Source organism: Callithrix jacchus, chromosome 1 (genome assembly GCF_049354715.1).
Source record: "Callithrix jacchus isolate 240 chromosome 1, calJac240_pri, whole genome shotgun sequence".
NCBI classification, from domain to species: Eukaryota; Metazoa; Chordata; class Mammalia; order Primates; family Cebidae; genus Callithrix; species Callithrix jacchus.
This window is the reverse complement of record NC_133502.1, coordinates 71,906,660-71,923,275: the sequence shown is the minus strand read 5'-3', so window position 1 is coordinate 71,923,275 and position 16,616 is coordinate 71,906,660. Positions and strand designations below refer to the sequence as shown.

General features: G+C 50.4%; 2 protein-coding genes across 18 annotated transcripts in view; one reads left to right on the top strand and one right to left on the bottom strand.

Annotated features, from left to right (window-relative positions):
• The window catches only part of LOC108591695 (uncharacterized), a 30,662-nt gene extending 24,393 nt beyond the window's left edge, over positions 1-6,269 (bottom strand). For all 12 annotated transcript variants that reach the window (XM_078365202.1, XM_078365227.1, XM_078365234.1 and 9 more), the window contains exon 1: positions 6,219-6,269. The gene's annotated coding sequence lies outside the window, so the exon portion shown is untranslated. The remainder of the gene's footprint in view (positions 1-6,218) is intronic.
• LOC100404937 (cyclin-dependent kinase 20) lies at positions 6,012-15,546 on the top strand. 6 transcript variants are annotated; one of them, XM_078365178.1, is made up of 6 exons: positions 6,012-6,220; positions 9,661-9,849; positions 10,051-10,220; positions 11,065-11,188; positions 11,625-11,780; positions 13,318-15,546. In XM_078365178.1, exons 2-6 carry the CDS (start codon positions 9,721-9,723, stop codon positions 13,513-13,515), a joined length of 777 nt encoding a protein of 258 aa, XP_078221304.1. In that variant the 5' UTR covers positions 6,012-6,220; positions 9,661-9,720; the 3' UTR covers positions 13,516-15,546. The 6 variants fall into 6 exon arrangements, with proteins under 6 accessions (XP_078221304.1, XP_035155012.1, XP_035155000.1 ...); XM_035299121.3 differs by lacking the exon at positions 6,012-6,220 and adding an exon at positions 6,310-6,697 and having other exon boundaries at positions 10,099-10,220; XM_035299109.3 differs by lacking the exon at positions 6,012-6,220 and adding an exon at positions 6,310-6,697.
• The last annotated feature ends 1,070 nt before the right edge of the window (positions 15,547-16,616 follow it).

Sequence of the window (16,616 nt, the reverse complement as noted above, 5' to 3'; positions counted from 1 at the left end):
ATGAACTGTGCCGTGGGTCCCTGAAACAAAAAAACTGAATGAGGTTCTCCTCTTATCGTCTGGAGAGCTTGGCTTTATAACCAAAAAGGTCACCCTGTCTAGTCTCTGCCATCCAAGGGACAAAAGGTGTTTGATTCATGTCAGCCAGCCAGTCTCAAAACGCTGGGGACTCAGACGTGTGAGACATTAAACAGCATGCACGTTGTCCCAAAGGGTCAAGCTCTCGGGGAGTTTTGTCATAAAAGGCTGATTCATAAGGGCTTGTTGGCGGATCCTTCTTGCCTGGATTTGTGCTGGGAAACTCCCATGCCAGCATTGCCTGCCCAGAGTTATGGAATATCCAGTCTGTGATTGGAGGTATCTCCCATTTGTGAGACCAGAGACATTGTTTACACAAACACTACATTAACCACTGGTGACAATGAAATCTTTGGTTTTTCTAGTCTACCTCTGAGAGAGAATTAAAAAAAAATTTTTTTTTTCTTTTTTTGAGATGGAGTTTCACTCTTGTTGCCCAGGCTGGAGCGCAATGGCGCATTCTCGGCTCACTGCAACCTCTACCTCCTGGGTTCAAACGATTCTCCTGTTTCAGCCTCCAAAGTAGCTGGGATTACAGGCATGGACTACCATGCCCAGCTAATTTTTTGTATTTAGTAGAGGCAGGGTTTCACCATGTTGGCCAGGAATCTCTTGACCTTGTGATCCACCCGCCTCGGTCTTTTTTGTTTTTAGAGACAGGGTCTCACTATGTTGCCCAGGCTGGAGTGCAGTGGCTATTCACAGGCATGATCCCACTACTGACCAGCACGGGAGTTTTGACCTGCTCTGTTTCTGACTTGGGCAGGTTCACCCCTCCATAGGCAACCTGGTGGTCCCCCAATCCCGGGAGGTCACCATATTGATGCTGAACTTAGTGCAGACACCTGATCGGCATAGCGCACTATAGCCTGGAAGTCCTGGATGCAAGTGACCCTCCAGCCTCAGCCTCCTGAGTAGCTGGGACTGCAGGCATGTGCCACCACGCCTGGCAAAAATTTTTTTTTTTAACGAGATAGGGTTTCACTCTGTCACCCAGGCTGTTACAGTGCAGTGGTTTAATCATGGCTCACTGTGGCCTTGACCTTTTGGGCTCCAGTGATCCCAAGTAGCTGAGATTACAGGCATGCGCCACCATACCCAGCTAATTTTTAAATTTTATGTAGAGATAGAGTCTCGCTGTGTTGTCCAGGCTGGTCTCAAACTTCTGGCTTCAAGCAATCCTCCCTGCTCGGCCTCTCCAAATGTTGGGATTACAGGTGTGAGCCACTGTGCTCTGCTGAGAGTGAACTGTTGGATCATGGGGGCTGTATCCTCTGCACCCACTCCAGGAGTGTCCTTTGTGTCCCTGGTAAAGATTTATTCTAAGTGTAAAAAGATACCTCCTAGTCTTTCCATAAAAAGACTTACTGGATTAAGTAACTATTTAAAAATATTCACCAATAGGCCAGATGTGGTGGCTTGTGCCTATAATCCCAGCACTTCGGGAGGCCGAGGTGGGTGGATCATTTGAGGCCAGGAATTTGTGACCAACCTGACCAACACAGTGAAACATGTGAAAATACAAAAATTAGCCAGGCGTGATGGCACGTGCCTGTAATCCCAGCTACCTGGAGGCTGAGGCATGAGAATTGCTTGAACCTGGGAGGCAGAGGTTGCAGTGAACTGAGACTGTGCCACTGCATTCCAGCCTGGGTGACAGAGCAAATCTCTGTCTTAAAAAACAAAACAAAACAAAAACACTAAGATCCTAATTGTGAATGGCCAAAAAATAAACTCTTTACATTTAAAAGACTTCATTTTAAAACAATTTTAGAGAGCTCTCATTCTAAAATATTGGCCCATTGGTATTTACTTAAAAATCAGATAGCAAAAAACCTCAAAAAAGTATTATGGCTAGCCTTAAAAATTTCCTTAACTAGTCGGGCACAGAGGCTCATGCCTGAAATCCCAGTACTTTGGGAGGCCGAGGTGCAAGGATTCCTTGAGACCAGGAGTTCAAGATCAGTCTGGGCAAAATATGGAGACTCTATCTCTTTTAAAAACAAAAGTCTTTACTAAAAACAAAACAAAAAAATTAGCTGGGTGTGGTGGCACATGCCTCAGCTACTCCGGACGCTGAGGCAGAAGAATCACTTGAACCTGGGAGGCGGAGGATGCAGTGAGCCGAGATCACGTCACAGTACTCCAGCCTGGGCAACAGAGCGAGACACTGTTTCAAAAAAAAAAAAAAAAAAAACAAGCTGGGCACAGTGGCTCACTGCGGATTACTGCTGGCCAGTAATCCCAGCATTTTGGGAGGCTGAGGCAGATGGATCACTTGAGGTCAGGAGTTCAAAACCAGCCTGTCCAACATAGAGTCTCTATTGAAAAAGTACAAAATTAAAAAAAAAAAATCATTTAACTTGATTAAAAAACAAAAATCAGCCAGGCTTGGTGGCTCACGCCAGTAATCCCAGCACTTTGGGAGGCCAAGGCGAGCGGATCACTTGAGATTAGAAATTTGAGACCGGCCTGGCCAACATGGTGAAACCGCATCTCTACTAAAAATGTAAAAATTAGCCAGGTGTGGCGGCAGGCCCCTGTAATCCCAGCTATTAGGGAGGCTGAGGCAGGAGAATCACTTGAACTCAGGAGGCGGAGTTTGCAGTGAGCCTAGATTATGCCATTACACTCCAGCCTGGGCAACAAGAGCAAAAACAAACAAAAAGAAAAAGCAAAAACAAAAAGCAGACCTAGAGCAAAAGGTGCAGCTATAAATCCTCCTTCTCCAACCACTTACATTCCACATTGTCCCCAACTTCTTTTTCCTGACCCGCAGAGGAGCTATTAGATCTCTGGGTCCCTGGTTTGAACCCTCTTTCTCCACCTCATGTCCTTAGCCTCTGCCTCCTCAGTAGAACCCTTCAACTCCATCAACCTCTCTAAAAAACCCCTTAGACATCTGCCTGCTTCAACCCTCCTTTCCCTGGATGATTTTTGAAAAGCTCTCCAGCCTGATCTTAAAGCCTGAGATACACAGGTCATTTGTGTTAAAACTGACAGCCAGGGTCAGGCACAGGGGTTCACGCCTGTAATCCCAGCAATCTGGGAGGCCAAGGTGGGCGGATTACCTGAGGTCAGGAGTTCAAGACCAGCCTGGCCAATATGGTGAAACCCTGTCTCTACTAAAAATACAAAAATTAGCCAGGCTCAGTGACAGGCGCCTGTAATCCCAGCTACTCGAGAGGCTGAGGCAAGAGGATCACTTGAACCTTGGAGGCAGAGGTTGCAGTGAGCTGAGATCATGCCACTGCACTCTGGCCTGGACAACAGAGCAAGACTCCATCTCAAAACAAACAAACAACAAACAAACAAAAAATGACAGCCAGGAAGTTGATCTGGCACAGCTTTCCTGGACGTTCCACAGGCTCACTATTAGGCCTCACACTCTCTCCTGAGTACCAGGGCTTTGTAATCAGACCTTGTCTGCTCCAGACCTCCCTATTCAATATTCTGGACCCCTCTTCAAATAATTCTTACCCCTGGACAGCAGCAGATCTTTTATTTTAGAAATACTTTTTGTCCTCACTTTGTCTTTTTTTTTTCTGTCTTGAGATGTGTAAGGCTGATAGCCTTGCTAAGAGCTGGATGAACAACACCCACCCCTCTCTATGCCTGATAACAGTTTATCAGGCAGAACACATTACTCAGCATCTGGCTCCCCCATGAGGGCTCCCCCATGCGGGCTCCCCTCACCCACTTCTGCATTCTGCCCCCAGGTCTATATTCAGCACTAGACTATGCACTCTCAGCACCAAGCTATGCATTTGAACCTCAGCACTAAACTGTGCACCCTTAGCACTAAACTATACATCTGAACCCATGAAAATTGAAGAAATCTTGCCAAGCCTTACCCAATGGCAGCCCACCCCATGCATCCTAGGCCAGCCCACCTCTAACCCCCATAAAATCCCCTGCCCTGAGAAGTCAAGTACGACTTCTCTGGCCCCCTTTCCTTAGGACCACAGAACCTCGCCCGGGAGATAAATAAATTGGCATCTGATTGTTCTTATACTGGCCTCAGTTTCCTCATTTTAAACTCGGCAGTAACCATTACAAGATGGAGTCTCACTCTGTCGCCCAGGCTGGAGTGCAGTGGCACAATCTCAACTCACTGTAAGCTCCACCCCCAGATTCAAGCAATTGTCCCACCTCAGCCTCCTGAGTAGTATTTCGTAAAATATAAAAATTAGCCGGGCATAGTGATGGTGCCTATAGTCCCAGCTACTTGGGAGGTGGAGGCAGAAGAATAGCTTGAACCGGCAAGGCACTTCAGCTTGGGCGACAGAGCGAGACTCCGTCTCAAAAACAAACAAACAAACAAACAAACACAACCCTCAAGGACTGTCCTTTGCTCTGCTAAGGTCACTAAAGAGGAGTTTTCCCTCCACTTTGAAAGCAGGGATGCTGCACCTTTCTTAGGTCACATAACAGTGAGGCACTGCAATCAAAGCCTGTGGTTTGACTCCACCGACACCGTCCTTGAACCTCTTGTGAAGTTTGTGTGCAGTCCTGACACTGACCGTCATGGTGCAAACGTGCCAAACCCCCAGATGTTACAAAGGGCTCCCAAGTCAGCCCTGTGTAACTTGGAGGAGCTCACTTGCCTGCCCTCGTTAGCCTAGCAGACACCGAGATTACATACGGATAGACCAAACTTCTGGACTCACTTGGCCAGCTGACAGAATTCAGCTCTGTAATGGCCAAAATCAAACTAAAGGCTTCCTTTAGTTATTCTGCAACCCATTCTGTTCCCCTCTGGACTGAGAGGAACACATGGAGGATGGAGACACACAGATATCACTCTGACAGAAGACCTGGCACAATAAACCCCAACCTGGGGTCACAAAGTCCACTCTGACCTTATTTGTGAATTACCAGTCTTTTTTTCTTTTTTTTTTTTTAGATGGAGTTTCTCTCTTGTTGCCCAGGCTGGAGTGCAGTGGCACGATCTCAGCTCACTGCAACCTCTGCCTCCTGGGTTCAAGTGATTCTCCAGCCTTGCCTCCTTGGTAGTTGGGATTGCAGGCACCTGCCACCCCACCCCAGTATTTTTGTATTTTTAGTAGAGACAGAATCTCACTATGTTGGCCAAGCTGGTCTTGAACTCCTGACCGCAGGTGATCCACCCACCTCAGCCTCACAAAGTGCTGGGATTACAGGCGTGAGCCACTGTGCCCAGCTCGGCCTTTCTGTCTTGTGTGGTGATGAGATACAGAAACATTCCCCTAGACAGCTGGGGCAGTGTGGACTCAGGACTTAGTCACTTCTGTTCCCAGGTATTGTATTTTAAATGCTAGCTCAATTACACACTTAGGTTCCTTTATTTATAAGGTATTACTGCCGGGCGCCGGTGGCTCACGCCTGTAATCCCAACACTTTGGGAGGCCTAGGCAGGTGGATCACCTGAGGTTGGGAGTTTGAGACCAGCCTGACCAACATGGAGAAACCCGTCTCTACTAAAAAAACACAAAATTAGCCGGGCACGGTGGTACATGCCTGTAATCCCAGCTACTCAGGAGGCTGAGGCAGGAGAATCACTTGAACCCAGGAAGGAGAGGTTGTGGTGAGCCAAGATCATGCTATTGCATTCCAGTCTGGACAAGAGTGAAACTCCATCTCGGAAAAAAAAAAAAAAAAGGTAGTACCACACAAATGTACTGGATAGAATATTAAAAATCCACTGCATGTCACAATTCTTTTTTTTTTTTTTCTGAGATGGAGTTTCGCTCTTGTTACCCAGGCTGGAGTGCAATGGCACGATCTCGGCTCACCACAACCTCCGCCTCCTGGGTTCAGGCAATTCTCCTGCCTCAGCCTCCTGAGTAGCTGGGACTACAGGCGCGCACCACCATGCCCAGCTAATTTTTTGTATTTTTAGTAGAGGCGGGGTTTCACCATGTTGACCAGGATGGTCTCGGTCTCCTGACCTCGTGATCCACCCGCCTCGGCCTCCCAAAGTGCTGCGATTACTGGCGTGAGCCACCGCGCCCGGCCGCCAACTGACATTTTAAGACAGGACACCTAACAGACCCTTTCTCCACAACGCAGCCCTGGGCCTGTCTGTCTTCATCATCATTGTGTCTGCGTCTCAGAGCTAGAGGACAGTACACGCGCGTGAAGACCGAACCTCTACTTACAGGTGCGGGGTTTCCGGCCTGCGGGGAAAGGAGTCCGCCCCTCCCGATTGCGCGCACAAGCCCAGTTAGTCACGTGAAGCCGGGGTGGGGCAGATGGGCGGTGCCGGCCGCCATTGCTCCGCGTACCCTGTCGTCGGCATGCTCTCAGCGTGTGTGTTTTTGTTTTGTTTTGCTTTTATACCGGATTAAGCTTGCTGCTGGGTGACAGCAGAGGGCTAGGAAAAGGCGCAGTGGAGCCTGGAGCGGTCATCCCCGACTGGACGCAGCTTCTGTTCTTCTGGTGACGTGGCCCACAGGACCCGCCCTAGTGGTCGGCTGCAGCCTTATTGCTAGGCAACGGCGTGCGCGCCGGGGCGAAGTGGGATTTGGAAGCTTAGGGGCACAAGCCCAGTGACTGCACCGGGATGGACCAGTACTGTATCCTGGGCCGCATCGGGGAGGGTGCCCACGGCATCGTCTTCAAGGCCAAGCACGTGGAGGTGAGGCCGGACCGCGGCTGGCAGCCTGGCGGGGTAGTACTCCCGCCTCCCTCCGGCTAAGGCTCTAAGCCGCTTCGGTTCCCTTTTTACATCCAGTACAGTTTTTAAAACCTACTCGTATTCTAAACCTCCTTTGGGCCGTTGCGCTTCCCTCCCGACAGCTGTCTTGGTTCCCTACCCCAGCGGCTGGGTGCCAGGCTATTCCTAGACCCCTGAGAAGGGCCTCTGGCCTACCCAGGGTCGCGTGTCTCTCTCGCAACCCTCATTTATCCACTTCTTGATGTATTCATTCATTCACCAACTTTTTTTCCTCAATACATTTAGTGATTTATAATATAACTGGCACCTGTTGAGCTCCTGTGTGTTCTGTGGGCATTGTAGACATTGTCGTTTTGATACCTCTTTACTACTCTACAAGGCAGGTTTCAGGTTCTCTGTTTCTTAGGTGAGGAGAGGAGGTTAAGTCACCAGCTCGTGGGCCCTCAGTTGGTCAGTAGAGAGTTTGGCCCAGGTTTGATTGAGAGTCTAGACATTCTTTCCTTGGGGCCTCCTGTAGGCCCTACCCTGTGTTGGGCACTGGTGACACAGAGAAATTAGCTCCAACCCAGCTCCTGAGGATATAAGTGCGCTAGCAAGAGATAGGCAGAGGCAGCAGGGCTCACCTAGTGTGGGTCGTGCTGTGATAGGGTATGAGGAGGGGCTGCTGGAACACACGCAGGGGCATCTTTCATCTCCAGCGTCATTACTCTTTTGGTGCTCTCTCTCATCCCTGTAGAAACAGGGAATGTATTTGACTCCCCGGAGAGTAACGGAGTTGGGTCTCTGTAATCATCTGACTTATCTTTGCTGTTCCCTGGAGATATTCATGATATATTGGATGACAAAAAAGCATGTTATAACACTTTGTGTCATCTGGGTTTTGTTTGGAAATATTATATATGTGAATGTGTATTTGTGTGTGCCGTATCTGTTGTAAAGTCTGGTAGAGTGCACTGTAAGATTGACTGTAGGATTTTTCTTTTGTTCTTTTTTTCTTTCTAATTTTGTGTCTTACCTGAATGTGTGGATGTGTTTTGATCTGTTAAATGATTGTGTACTACCTGAAAAATCAGAGAACAGTAATCAGGCCATTTTGATTTTTTTTTTCTTTTTTATTCTTTTTTTTTTTTTTTTTTTTTTTTTGAGATAGAATCTTGCTGTGTTGTCCAGGCTGGAGTGCTATGGCATGATCTCTGCTCACCACAAACTCCGCCTTCTTGGTTCAAGCAATTCTCCTGCCTCAGCCTCCAGAGTAGCTGGGATTATAGGCACCTGCCACCAAACCCGGCTAATTTTTGTATTTTTAGTAGAGATGGGAGTTCACCATTTGGCCAGGCTGGTCTTGAACTCCTGACCTTGTGATCCGCCCTCCTCGGCCTCCCAGAGTGCTGGGATTACAGGCATGAGCCACTGTGCCAGGCCCTATTTTGATTTTTTGAGGAAGATAAAAGGACTTCCAGACAGCCATGTGTGGGATAGGTGGAAAGAGATCCATAAGGAAGCTGGTGATATGGTGATATGGTCCCTGCATCCAGTTAGTCAGCAATTCTGAAGGTTCTAACTTTAAAACGTACTCCAGATTTGCTTCCTGCCCAAGTCATCACCACCACTCATCAGAACAACAGCGGCAGCCTCCCCGCTGCTCTCCATAGCCACAGTCTAGAGAGCTTTGTCAAAAGTGTAAGTCAAGTCATCTGCTCCCCTGCTTAAAGAGCCCTGGTGGCTTCTCTTTACACTTAAAGCATGATCACCATGTGCCCACCTCCAGCTGGCCTCTCCCTTTTCTCTCATTCAATACAGCTTCTTAGGCATCTCTCAGGGACCAGCACCTATCTAGGATCCAGGAGCACAGAACAGGACAGACATATCCTTTCCTTAAACAACCTCATGTTCTCACATCCCTCTAGTCTCCCTGTACTTGCTTCTCCCCCTGCCCAGAGCTTCATCCCAGATCCCCACAAACTGGGTCCTCATCTAGCCCCACCCCATCTAAATAAAGAAGTATCCTTTTCTCCACTCACACAGACTCACAGTATCCTCTCTTCTATTTCTGTTTTTTTGTTTTGTTTTGTTTTGTTTTGTTTTTTAATACAGGGTCTCACTCTCACCCAGCTGGAGTGTAGTAGTGTGATCTTGGCTCTGTGTAGTCTCAACCTCCTGGGCTCAGGTGATCCTCCCACCTCAGCCTCTCAAGTAGCTAGGACTACAGGCATGTGCCACCATGCCTGGCTAATTTTTTTGTAGAGACAAGCTTTCACCATGTTGCCCAGGCTAGTCTCAAACTCCTGGATTCAAGCCATCCACCCACCTTGGCCTCCCGAAGTGTGGGGATTACAGGCATGAGATGCCATGCCTGGCCTTCTTCTATTTCTGCTCCTGTGCTTACAGAATTTGAATATATCCCATTTGTTCATTTATTTGTTAGTCCTCTGTGCTGTGAGTTCCTTAAGAGTCCTGTCTCTCAGCTCTGTGTAGCCTGACCCCTCTGACGGTGGTGGCCTCAGTGTTTGTGATGTGTCTGTAGCTGTCCCAGCACTGGGAAGGGTGGGATTTCTGGTGTCCTTTTCTTGGTGCTGGGATTCAATGGCTCTAGAGGAAAAAGGAGGAGACCTGTGTGTCCATCTCATGTGTGACCATCCAGATGATTTTCAGGCAAGTGTGCTGGGTGGGTGGAACAGATGCTGCCACTAAATGACCTTCTTTAGACCTTCTTCCTGAGTGTTCAGGGAGAATTAGAATGGGGGCCAACCTTATCTCAGGAGAGCAGAGCAAGTCATGAGCACAGAGCTTTCTGATTCTTAGCTCAGGTCCCATGTCACCTTCTCTGTCTACTTGGTTCTCTGTCAGGGCCTAGGCTGGGGTCTCGGTCACAGAGAGGGTCTGGTGATTGAAATCTAGGGGCTAACAGGATGTCCTGCCCACAGGTGGTGCAGCTGAAGGCTGTGTTCCCACATGGTGCAGGCTTTGTGCTGGCCTTTGAGTTCATGCTGTCGGATCTGGCTGAGGTGGTGCGCCATGCCCAGAGGCCGCTAGCCCAGGCACAGGTCAAGAGCTACCTGCAGATGCTGCTCAAGGGTGTCGCCTTCTGCCATGCCAACAACATTGTGCATCAGGTCAGTCTCAGCATAGGCCGAGGGTGGGGTCTGGGGAGCTGACTCGGCTTGGGGATGGGGCTAGCCCTTGTAAAAAGCATGACCAGAAGTGGGGACAGAGCTGGTCAAGGCCTCCAGGTAAGCAGCCAGAGCATAGCCCTGGAGGAGACAGGGACCATGGTTGACCTGTGTGGTTAGACTGCCAAGTCCTCTTGTCCCTAGGTCCTGTGGGGGATTTGGAGGGACTCATCCTTCCTTTGGCATTCCCAGGACCTGAAACCTGCCAATCTGCTCATCAGTGCCTCAGGCCAGCTCAAGATAGCAGACTTTGGCCTGGCCCGAGTCTTTTCCCCAGATGGCAGCCGCCTCTACACACACCAGGTGGCCACCAGGTAGGGAGGGCCAGATCCCTTCCAGCCCTCACCATGGGGAAGAGATGCTTCTAGCCCTCGCCATGGGGAAGAGATGCTTCTGGGCCTTTTCTCCAGACATTGGTTGTGGGGCTAGGGTCACCTCCCCAGGTATCCTTTTCTCAGCCCAATGCCCACCAGCTCTTTTCCTCGCAGTGGTACCAGGCCCCCGAGCTCCTGTATGGTGCCCGCCAGTAATGACCAGGGCATCGATCTGTGGTCAGACCCCCATGGGTGGTCAAAGGGTAACATGGCTCATGGATTTCTGCTAGGCTCTGAGGTCTCTGAGCTGTTTGGTGGTCTTTTCCGTGGTGGGAGTTTAGGCTCCCTTAAGGGTGTCTTCCCTGGTTGGGGTATTCTGAACACTTTGGGGTTGGGGTCCTCACTATGATGTTTTTGAGCTAGGTGTGGGTAAGGTGGGATGAGAATGGTGGTCCCAGGTAGGAAGCTTTCTGGGCTAAGTGGGGAGGTGGTCTGAGCTGGTCAGTGGCCCGTATCCTTGGATATGAAAGCTCTGAGCTTGTTTTGCAAGAAGATAGTTGGCAGTGCCCATGGGTCTGAGATTTGGGGCAGGTCTGCCCCCGAAAGTGCAAGGGAGCTGTGTGTCCTAGAGTTAGGAGTCTCTGAGAAGTCTTGGAACCGCTGGGGCTTTGCTCTGGGTTCTAGGGTTGAGGGCTTTGAGGGTTCAGGGACTGGGCCCCTAGACATGAGGCTCCAGTGCTGGCTTGTGGGGGCCTTGCCCTGGAGTGCGGTGTTAGAGCTGCTCTTTGGTGGGTCTGTGGTCCATGGTGGGAGATCTCTGAGCTGCTTGGGACTCTTTCCACAGGACCGTGGGATGCATCATGGGGGAGCTGTTGAATGGGTCCCCCCTTTTCCCGGGTGAGAACAACATTGAACAGCTTTGCTGTGTGCTTCACATCTTGGGCACCCCTAGCCCTCAAGTCTGGCCGGTTTGTAGGGCCCCTTGGTGCGATGGGTGTGGGGCAGGTTTACTCCACTCCCCGACAGCAAGTGACCACTCCCTCCCCTGAACCTTCTCTCTCCTGGCCTCAACCCCCCCCTTGATGGACAGGAACCACTGTCCTGCCCCAACTCGGGTTCCTCCTTCCTGCTGTCATGCAGGTTTGGGTATAGGTCTTGTCCTTTGTCCCCTTTCACCCCAGTGTACACATGTGCAGTGTCTCCGCAAACTGGGCACAGATCTGCCATCTGAGAGGGCAAGGGGATGGATGAAGGAATGTAGGGGTGGCTGAATGGGTCGAGGAGACACATGGTGGGAGAGCACCCCCCACATGAGGGTGTGTTAGGGGCTGAGAGCTGACAGCAGAGGGTGTGGTGAGGGTTGGGGACTACTCTTATGGACCCTGTTCCTTCTCCCTGGCCCAGGAGCTTGCCAAGCTGCCAGACTACAACAAGATCTCCTTTAAGGAACAGGCACCCGTGCCCCTGGAGGAAGTGCTGCCGGATGCCTCTCCCCAGGCATTGGACTTGCTGAGTCAGTTTCTTCTCTACCCTCCTCTCCGGCGCATCACAGCCTCCAGGGTAAGGTGAGAGGCTGGGGTCTTTGCTCCTTCAGCTCCCCTCCCCATCACCCTGGTACTCTGTACTTGGTAGCCATGTGACCCCATCAAGTCAGCGGCTCTCAGAACGTGTGATGGGCAGGGACCAGCACCAGACATTTGGAACCCAGGGGACAGGGACCTTGGAGCAGGTGTGCCTCTTCTGAGGCACGGGACATCCCTAGAGTTCTCCTGAGGGTGGCCTCCAAGAGGGGCGTGCCCACCTCACAGGAGAGCACATGTCCGAGGGTGCTGACTTCTGGGCTGCCTCTAATCCTGTAGGGGGAGCACTGGGGACTCGTTCCTTCATTCCTTGGGCAAGTATTTTCTGCACACCCTCACGTGGCAGGGGTTGTTCTGGGCCCCACACGGATGGTGAACAATCAGACCTGCCTCCATGGGGCACTCCTAGTGGTAAGGTAGCTCCAGGCCCGAAAGGTCACAAGAGATTGTGCTGTCCCAGTGTGGGAGACCCAGAGAGAGGTGAGGCCGACTTTGGGGTCAAGCAAAGCTTTCTGGTGGAGGGCAGGTTTAAGCAGGAGATGTTTGAGGAGGTGTTTGCTGAAGAGAGAAATGGTGGGCAGTGGCCTGGAGGCGAGGACCAAGGAAGGCTTGGAAGGCCTGGGAGGATGATGAGGACCACAGGATCATGGGCTGACAGGTGTCAGGGTGTGTCTCTCAGGGGTCCCTGTCCCCTCTCTGCACGCAGCACCAGCAGCAGGTGTTTATATACGCTCTCTTCGTCTCCAGTGTCAGCAGCTCCTGTGGGCTCTGCATCCACAGTGCACCCCAGCCATCTGACCCTTACCTCCTGATTGCCTCCCAGAATCTGGGTCTCCCCTCATCCCATGTAATCTCTTTTCCACCTGGCAGAGAGAGTAACTTTATCCAAATAGAGCAGGACACATTCCTGCTCTGCCAGGCCCTCCTGTGGCTCCATCTCAGAGGAAAAGCCAGGGTCCTCTCTGTGGCCCACAGGTGTCACATGTTTGGGTGCCATCACCTCATGACGCTGCCAGCTGTTGTGCCCTGTGCTCACTGCTTTCCAGCCCCAGGGCCTTCTTCACACACCAGGGCATCCCCTGGGGTCTGTACACTTTTGTCTCTGCCCTGGAACCTCATGTCCCACTTGCTCATGTCTCAAGTCTTGGCTAAAATGTCACTTCTCAGATGGCCTTCCCTCGTGACGCTTCACATCTGTAACCTCTCTCCAGGATTCCTCATTCCTCTCTCTTGCTGTGTCTTTCCCACTGCACTAATCATTATCTGACATACGGTGTATTTTACTTCATCTTGTTTATTACTCCCCGCCCCCACCTACGTCAGAAAGACAGAGCTTTTGTCTGTTTTATTAACAGCTATGTCTCCAGCTTCTGGAATAGTGCTTCAGACATAGTAGACACTCAGAAAATACCCAGGCACTGAGTCCACTGAATGCAGAGATGAAGGAACAGCTGCCTGAGGCTGAAGACAGGGAGGTGACTGGTTTCCTTCTGCTGTTCCTTACTTGCCACCCCCAGGCTCTCCTCCATCAGTACTTCTTCACAGCTCCTCTGCCTGCCCATCCATCTGAGCTACCGATTCCTCAGCGTCCAGGGGGACCTGCCCCCAAGGCCCATCCAGGCCCCCACCACGTTCATGACTTCCACGTGGACCGGCCTCTTGAGGAGTCGCTGTTGAACCCACAGCTGATTTGGCCCTTCATCCTGGAGGGGTGAGAAGCTGGCCCTGGTCCTGTCTGCCTGTGCCTAAGGACCACCCAGTCCACTTGTTCCTCTGCCACCTGCCTGGCTCCACTCTCCAAGGCCTCCCCATGGCCACACTGGGCCCACTCCACACCACACCCTGCCCCTTAACCCTTGTGAGGGTTGGTCTTGAGGCAGAGGTTATGCTCCTAGCCAAGAGCATGACAGCATCCAGTCCAGCAGAGGAGATTCACGTCCTGTGCTTGGTGAGTCTGTGTGCTGCTGACTTACCCATCAGAACAGTGAGCTCTGCTGCCATTCAGGGCCTGCCTGTGCAGATTGGCGATGCCTGCCTTGGTGATTACCCATCAGAACAGTGAGCTCTGCTGCCATTCAGGGCCTGCCTATGCAGAATGGCGATGCCTGCCTTGGTGATTACCCATCAGAACAGTGAGCTCTGCTGCCAGTCAAGGCCTGCCTATGCAGAATGGTGATGCCTGCCTTGGTGATTACCCATCAGAACAGTGAGCTCTGCTGCCATTCAGGGCCTGCCTATGCAGAATGGCGATGCCTGCCTTGGTGATTACCCATCAGAACAGTGAGCTCTGCTGCCATTCAGGGCCTGCCTATGCAGAATGGCGATGCCTGCCTTGGTGATTACCCATCAGAACAGTGAGCTCTGCTGCCAGTCAAGGCCTGCCTATGCAGAATGGTGATGCCTGCCTTGGTGATTACCCATCAGAACAGTGAGCTCCACTGCCATTCAGGGCCTGCCTGTGCAGAATGGCGATGCCTGCCTTGGTGATTACCCATCAGAACAGTGAGCTCTGCTGCCAGTCAAGGCCTGCCTATGCAGAATGGCGATGCCTGCCTTGGTGATTACCCATCAGAACAGTGAGCTCTGCTGCCATTCAGGGCCTGCCTATGCAGAATGGCGATGCCTGCCTTGGTGATTACCCATCAGAACAGTGAGCTCTGCTGCCAGTCAAGGCCTGCCTATGCAGAATGGTGATGCCTGCCTTGGTGATTACCCATCAGAACAGTGAGCTCCACTGCCATTCAGGGCCTGCCTGTGCAGAATGGCGATGCCTGCCTTGGTGATTACCCATCAGAACAGTGAGCTCTGCTGCCAGTCAAGGCCTGCCTATGCAGAATGGCGATGCCTGCCTTGGTGATTACCCATCAGAACAGTGAGCTCTGCTGCCATTCAGGGCCTGCCTATGCAGAATGGCGATGCCTGCCTTGGTGATTACCCATCAGAACAGTGAGCTCTGCTGCCAGTCAAGGCCTGCCTATGCAGAATGGCGATGCCTGCCTTGGTGATTACCCATCAGAACAGTGAGCTCCACTGCCATTCAGGGCCTGCCTGTGCAGAATGGTGATGCCTGCCTTGGCAATTACCCATCAGAACAGTGAGCTCTGCTGCCATTCAGGGCCTGCCTATGCAGAATGGCGATGCCTGCCTTGGTGATTACCCATCAGAACAGTGAGCTCTGCTGCCAGTCAAGGCCTGCCTGTGCAGAATGGCAATGCCTGCCTTCGTGCTGCTTCCCCAGGTGTTGCCTCCTGGTCAAGGAGAAGTGCAGAGAGTAAGGCGTCCTCATGTTGGAAACTCAAGTGGAAGGAAGATTTGCTTTTATTCTCAGAGACATTAAACACTAACTAGTTCAGTATGTGAGATTATAGATTCTAAAAACCTCAGGTGTCTCTGTGTTATGTCTGTTCCTCCTCCATTTCTCTCAAGGGAAATAAAGTGGCATTGTCTCATGGCCCTCATTTTTGGGTGGGTCCTGGGGAAGGTGGCACCAGGCACAGCACTTTTGCCCTGAGGGCCTCTCGTGTGCTTCATATGACTGAGCACTAACTTGGAAGTGAGGGAGACGGAAGTCTAGGCCCAGGGATGGCTCCAGTTGGGGATCCAGCAGGAGACCCTCCGCACTGAGGCTGGTTTACCAACATATCTACTCCCTCAGGATGAGTGTGAGCCAGAAGCAGCTGTGTATATAAGGAAACAAGCATTCCTGAAATTAATTTTTTAATTTAATAAATCTCAATATAATCCCAGCCAGCTCTTTTTCCTTATAATAATTTGACTGATGAGGTGATTTTAAAAGAGCCATTAAAGTGCAAAGGGCCAAGAGAAGGAAGTGGAACTTGCAGAAGAGGAAATGATGGAAGGACTTGCGGTATCAGATACCAATATTTTAAAGTTTATGTAAGAAGTAAGACAGCATGATTGTGGTTCAAGGATAAAAACAGATACACTAGAGAAACTTATTCTTAGCAATCCTTTATTTTTAAAATGTTTATTTTATGCTTCATGTGGATAAACTCTTCTATGAGCGCTGAGGGTGACTAACACTGTTACAGACGCTGGCCTCCAAACACTTAGTGGAAAGATAAAACCTATTAAACCCCCATTCTTGCTTTTAGGAAAGTCTGATGTTCTTATGATCTGGCCTCTGTTTATTTCTCCAGCCACATCTACAGACTAAGCTTCTAAGAGACCTTCAAAGAGAACTCTAAAATGTATATAACATTTGCAAGTAAAAGGATAAAAAATGATTACCATGCATACACACACCAAAAATCTGGTGTAGTTATTTGATATCAAACAATAGAGCCCGGATGTGGTGGCTCATGCCTGTAGTCCCAACACTTTGGGAGGCTAAGCTGGGCAGATCACCTGAGGTCGGGAGTTCAAGACCAGCCTGGCCAACATGGTGAAATCCCATCTCTACTAAAAATACAAAAATTAGCCAGCTGTAGTGGTGCATGCCTGTAATCTGAGTCTGAGGCAGGAAAATCGCTTGAACCTCATAGACAGAGGTTGTGATGAGTAGAGATCGTGCCACTGCACTCCGGCCTGAGCAACAGAGTGAGAGTCTGTCTCAACAACAACAACAAAAAACAGATTTTAAGGCAAAGAGCCTTATATAAGATACAATTTCAGGGCAAAAATAATTACTAGGGGTAAACACATTTAGTTCTAATTATATTCAGTTCATTGGCAAAATTTTCCAAATTTGTGTGTACCTAATAATATAGTCTTGGCTGGGTGCAGTGGCTTATGCCTATAATCCTAGCACTTTGGGAGGCCGAGGTGGGTGGATCACCTGAGGTCAGGAGTTCAA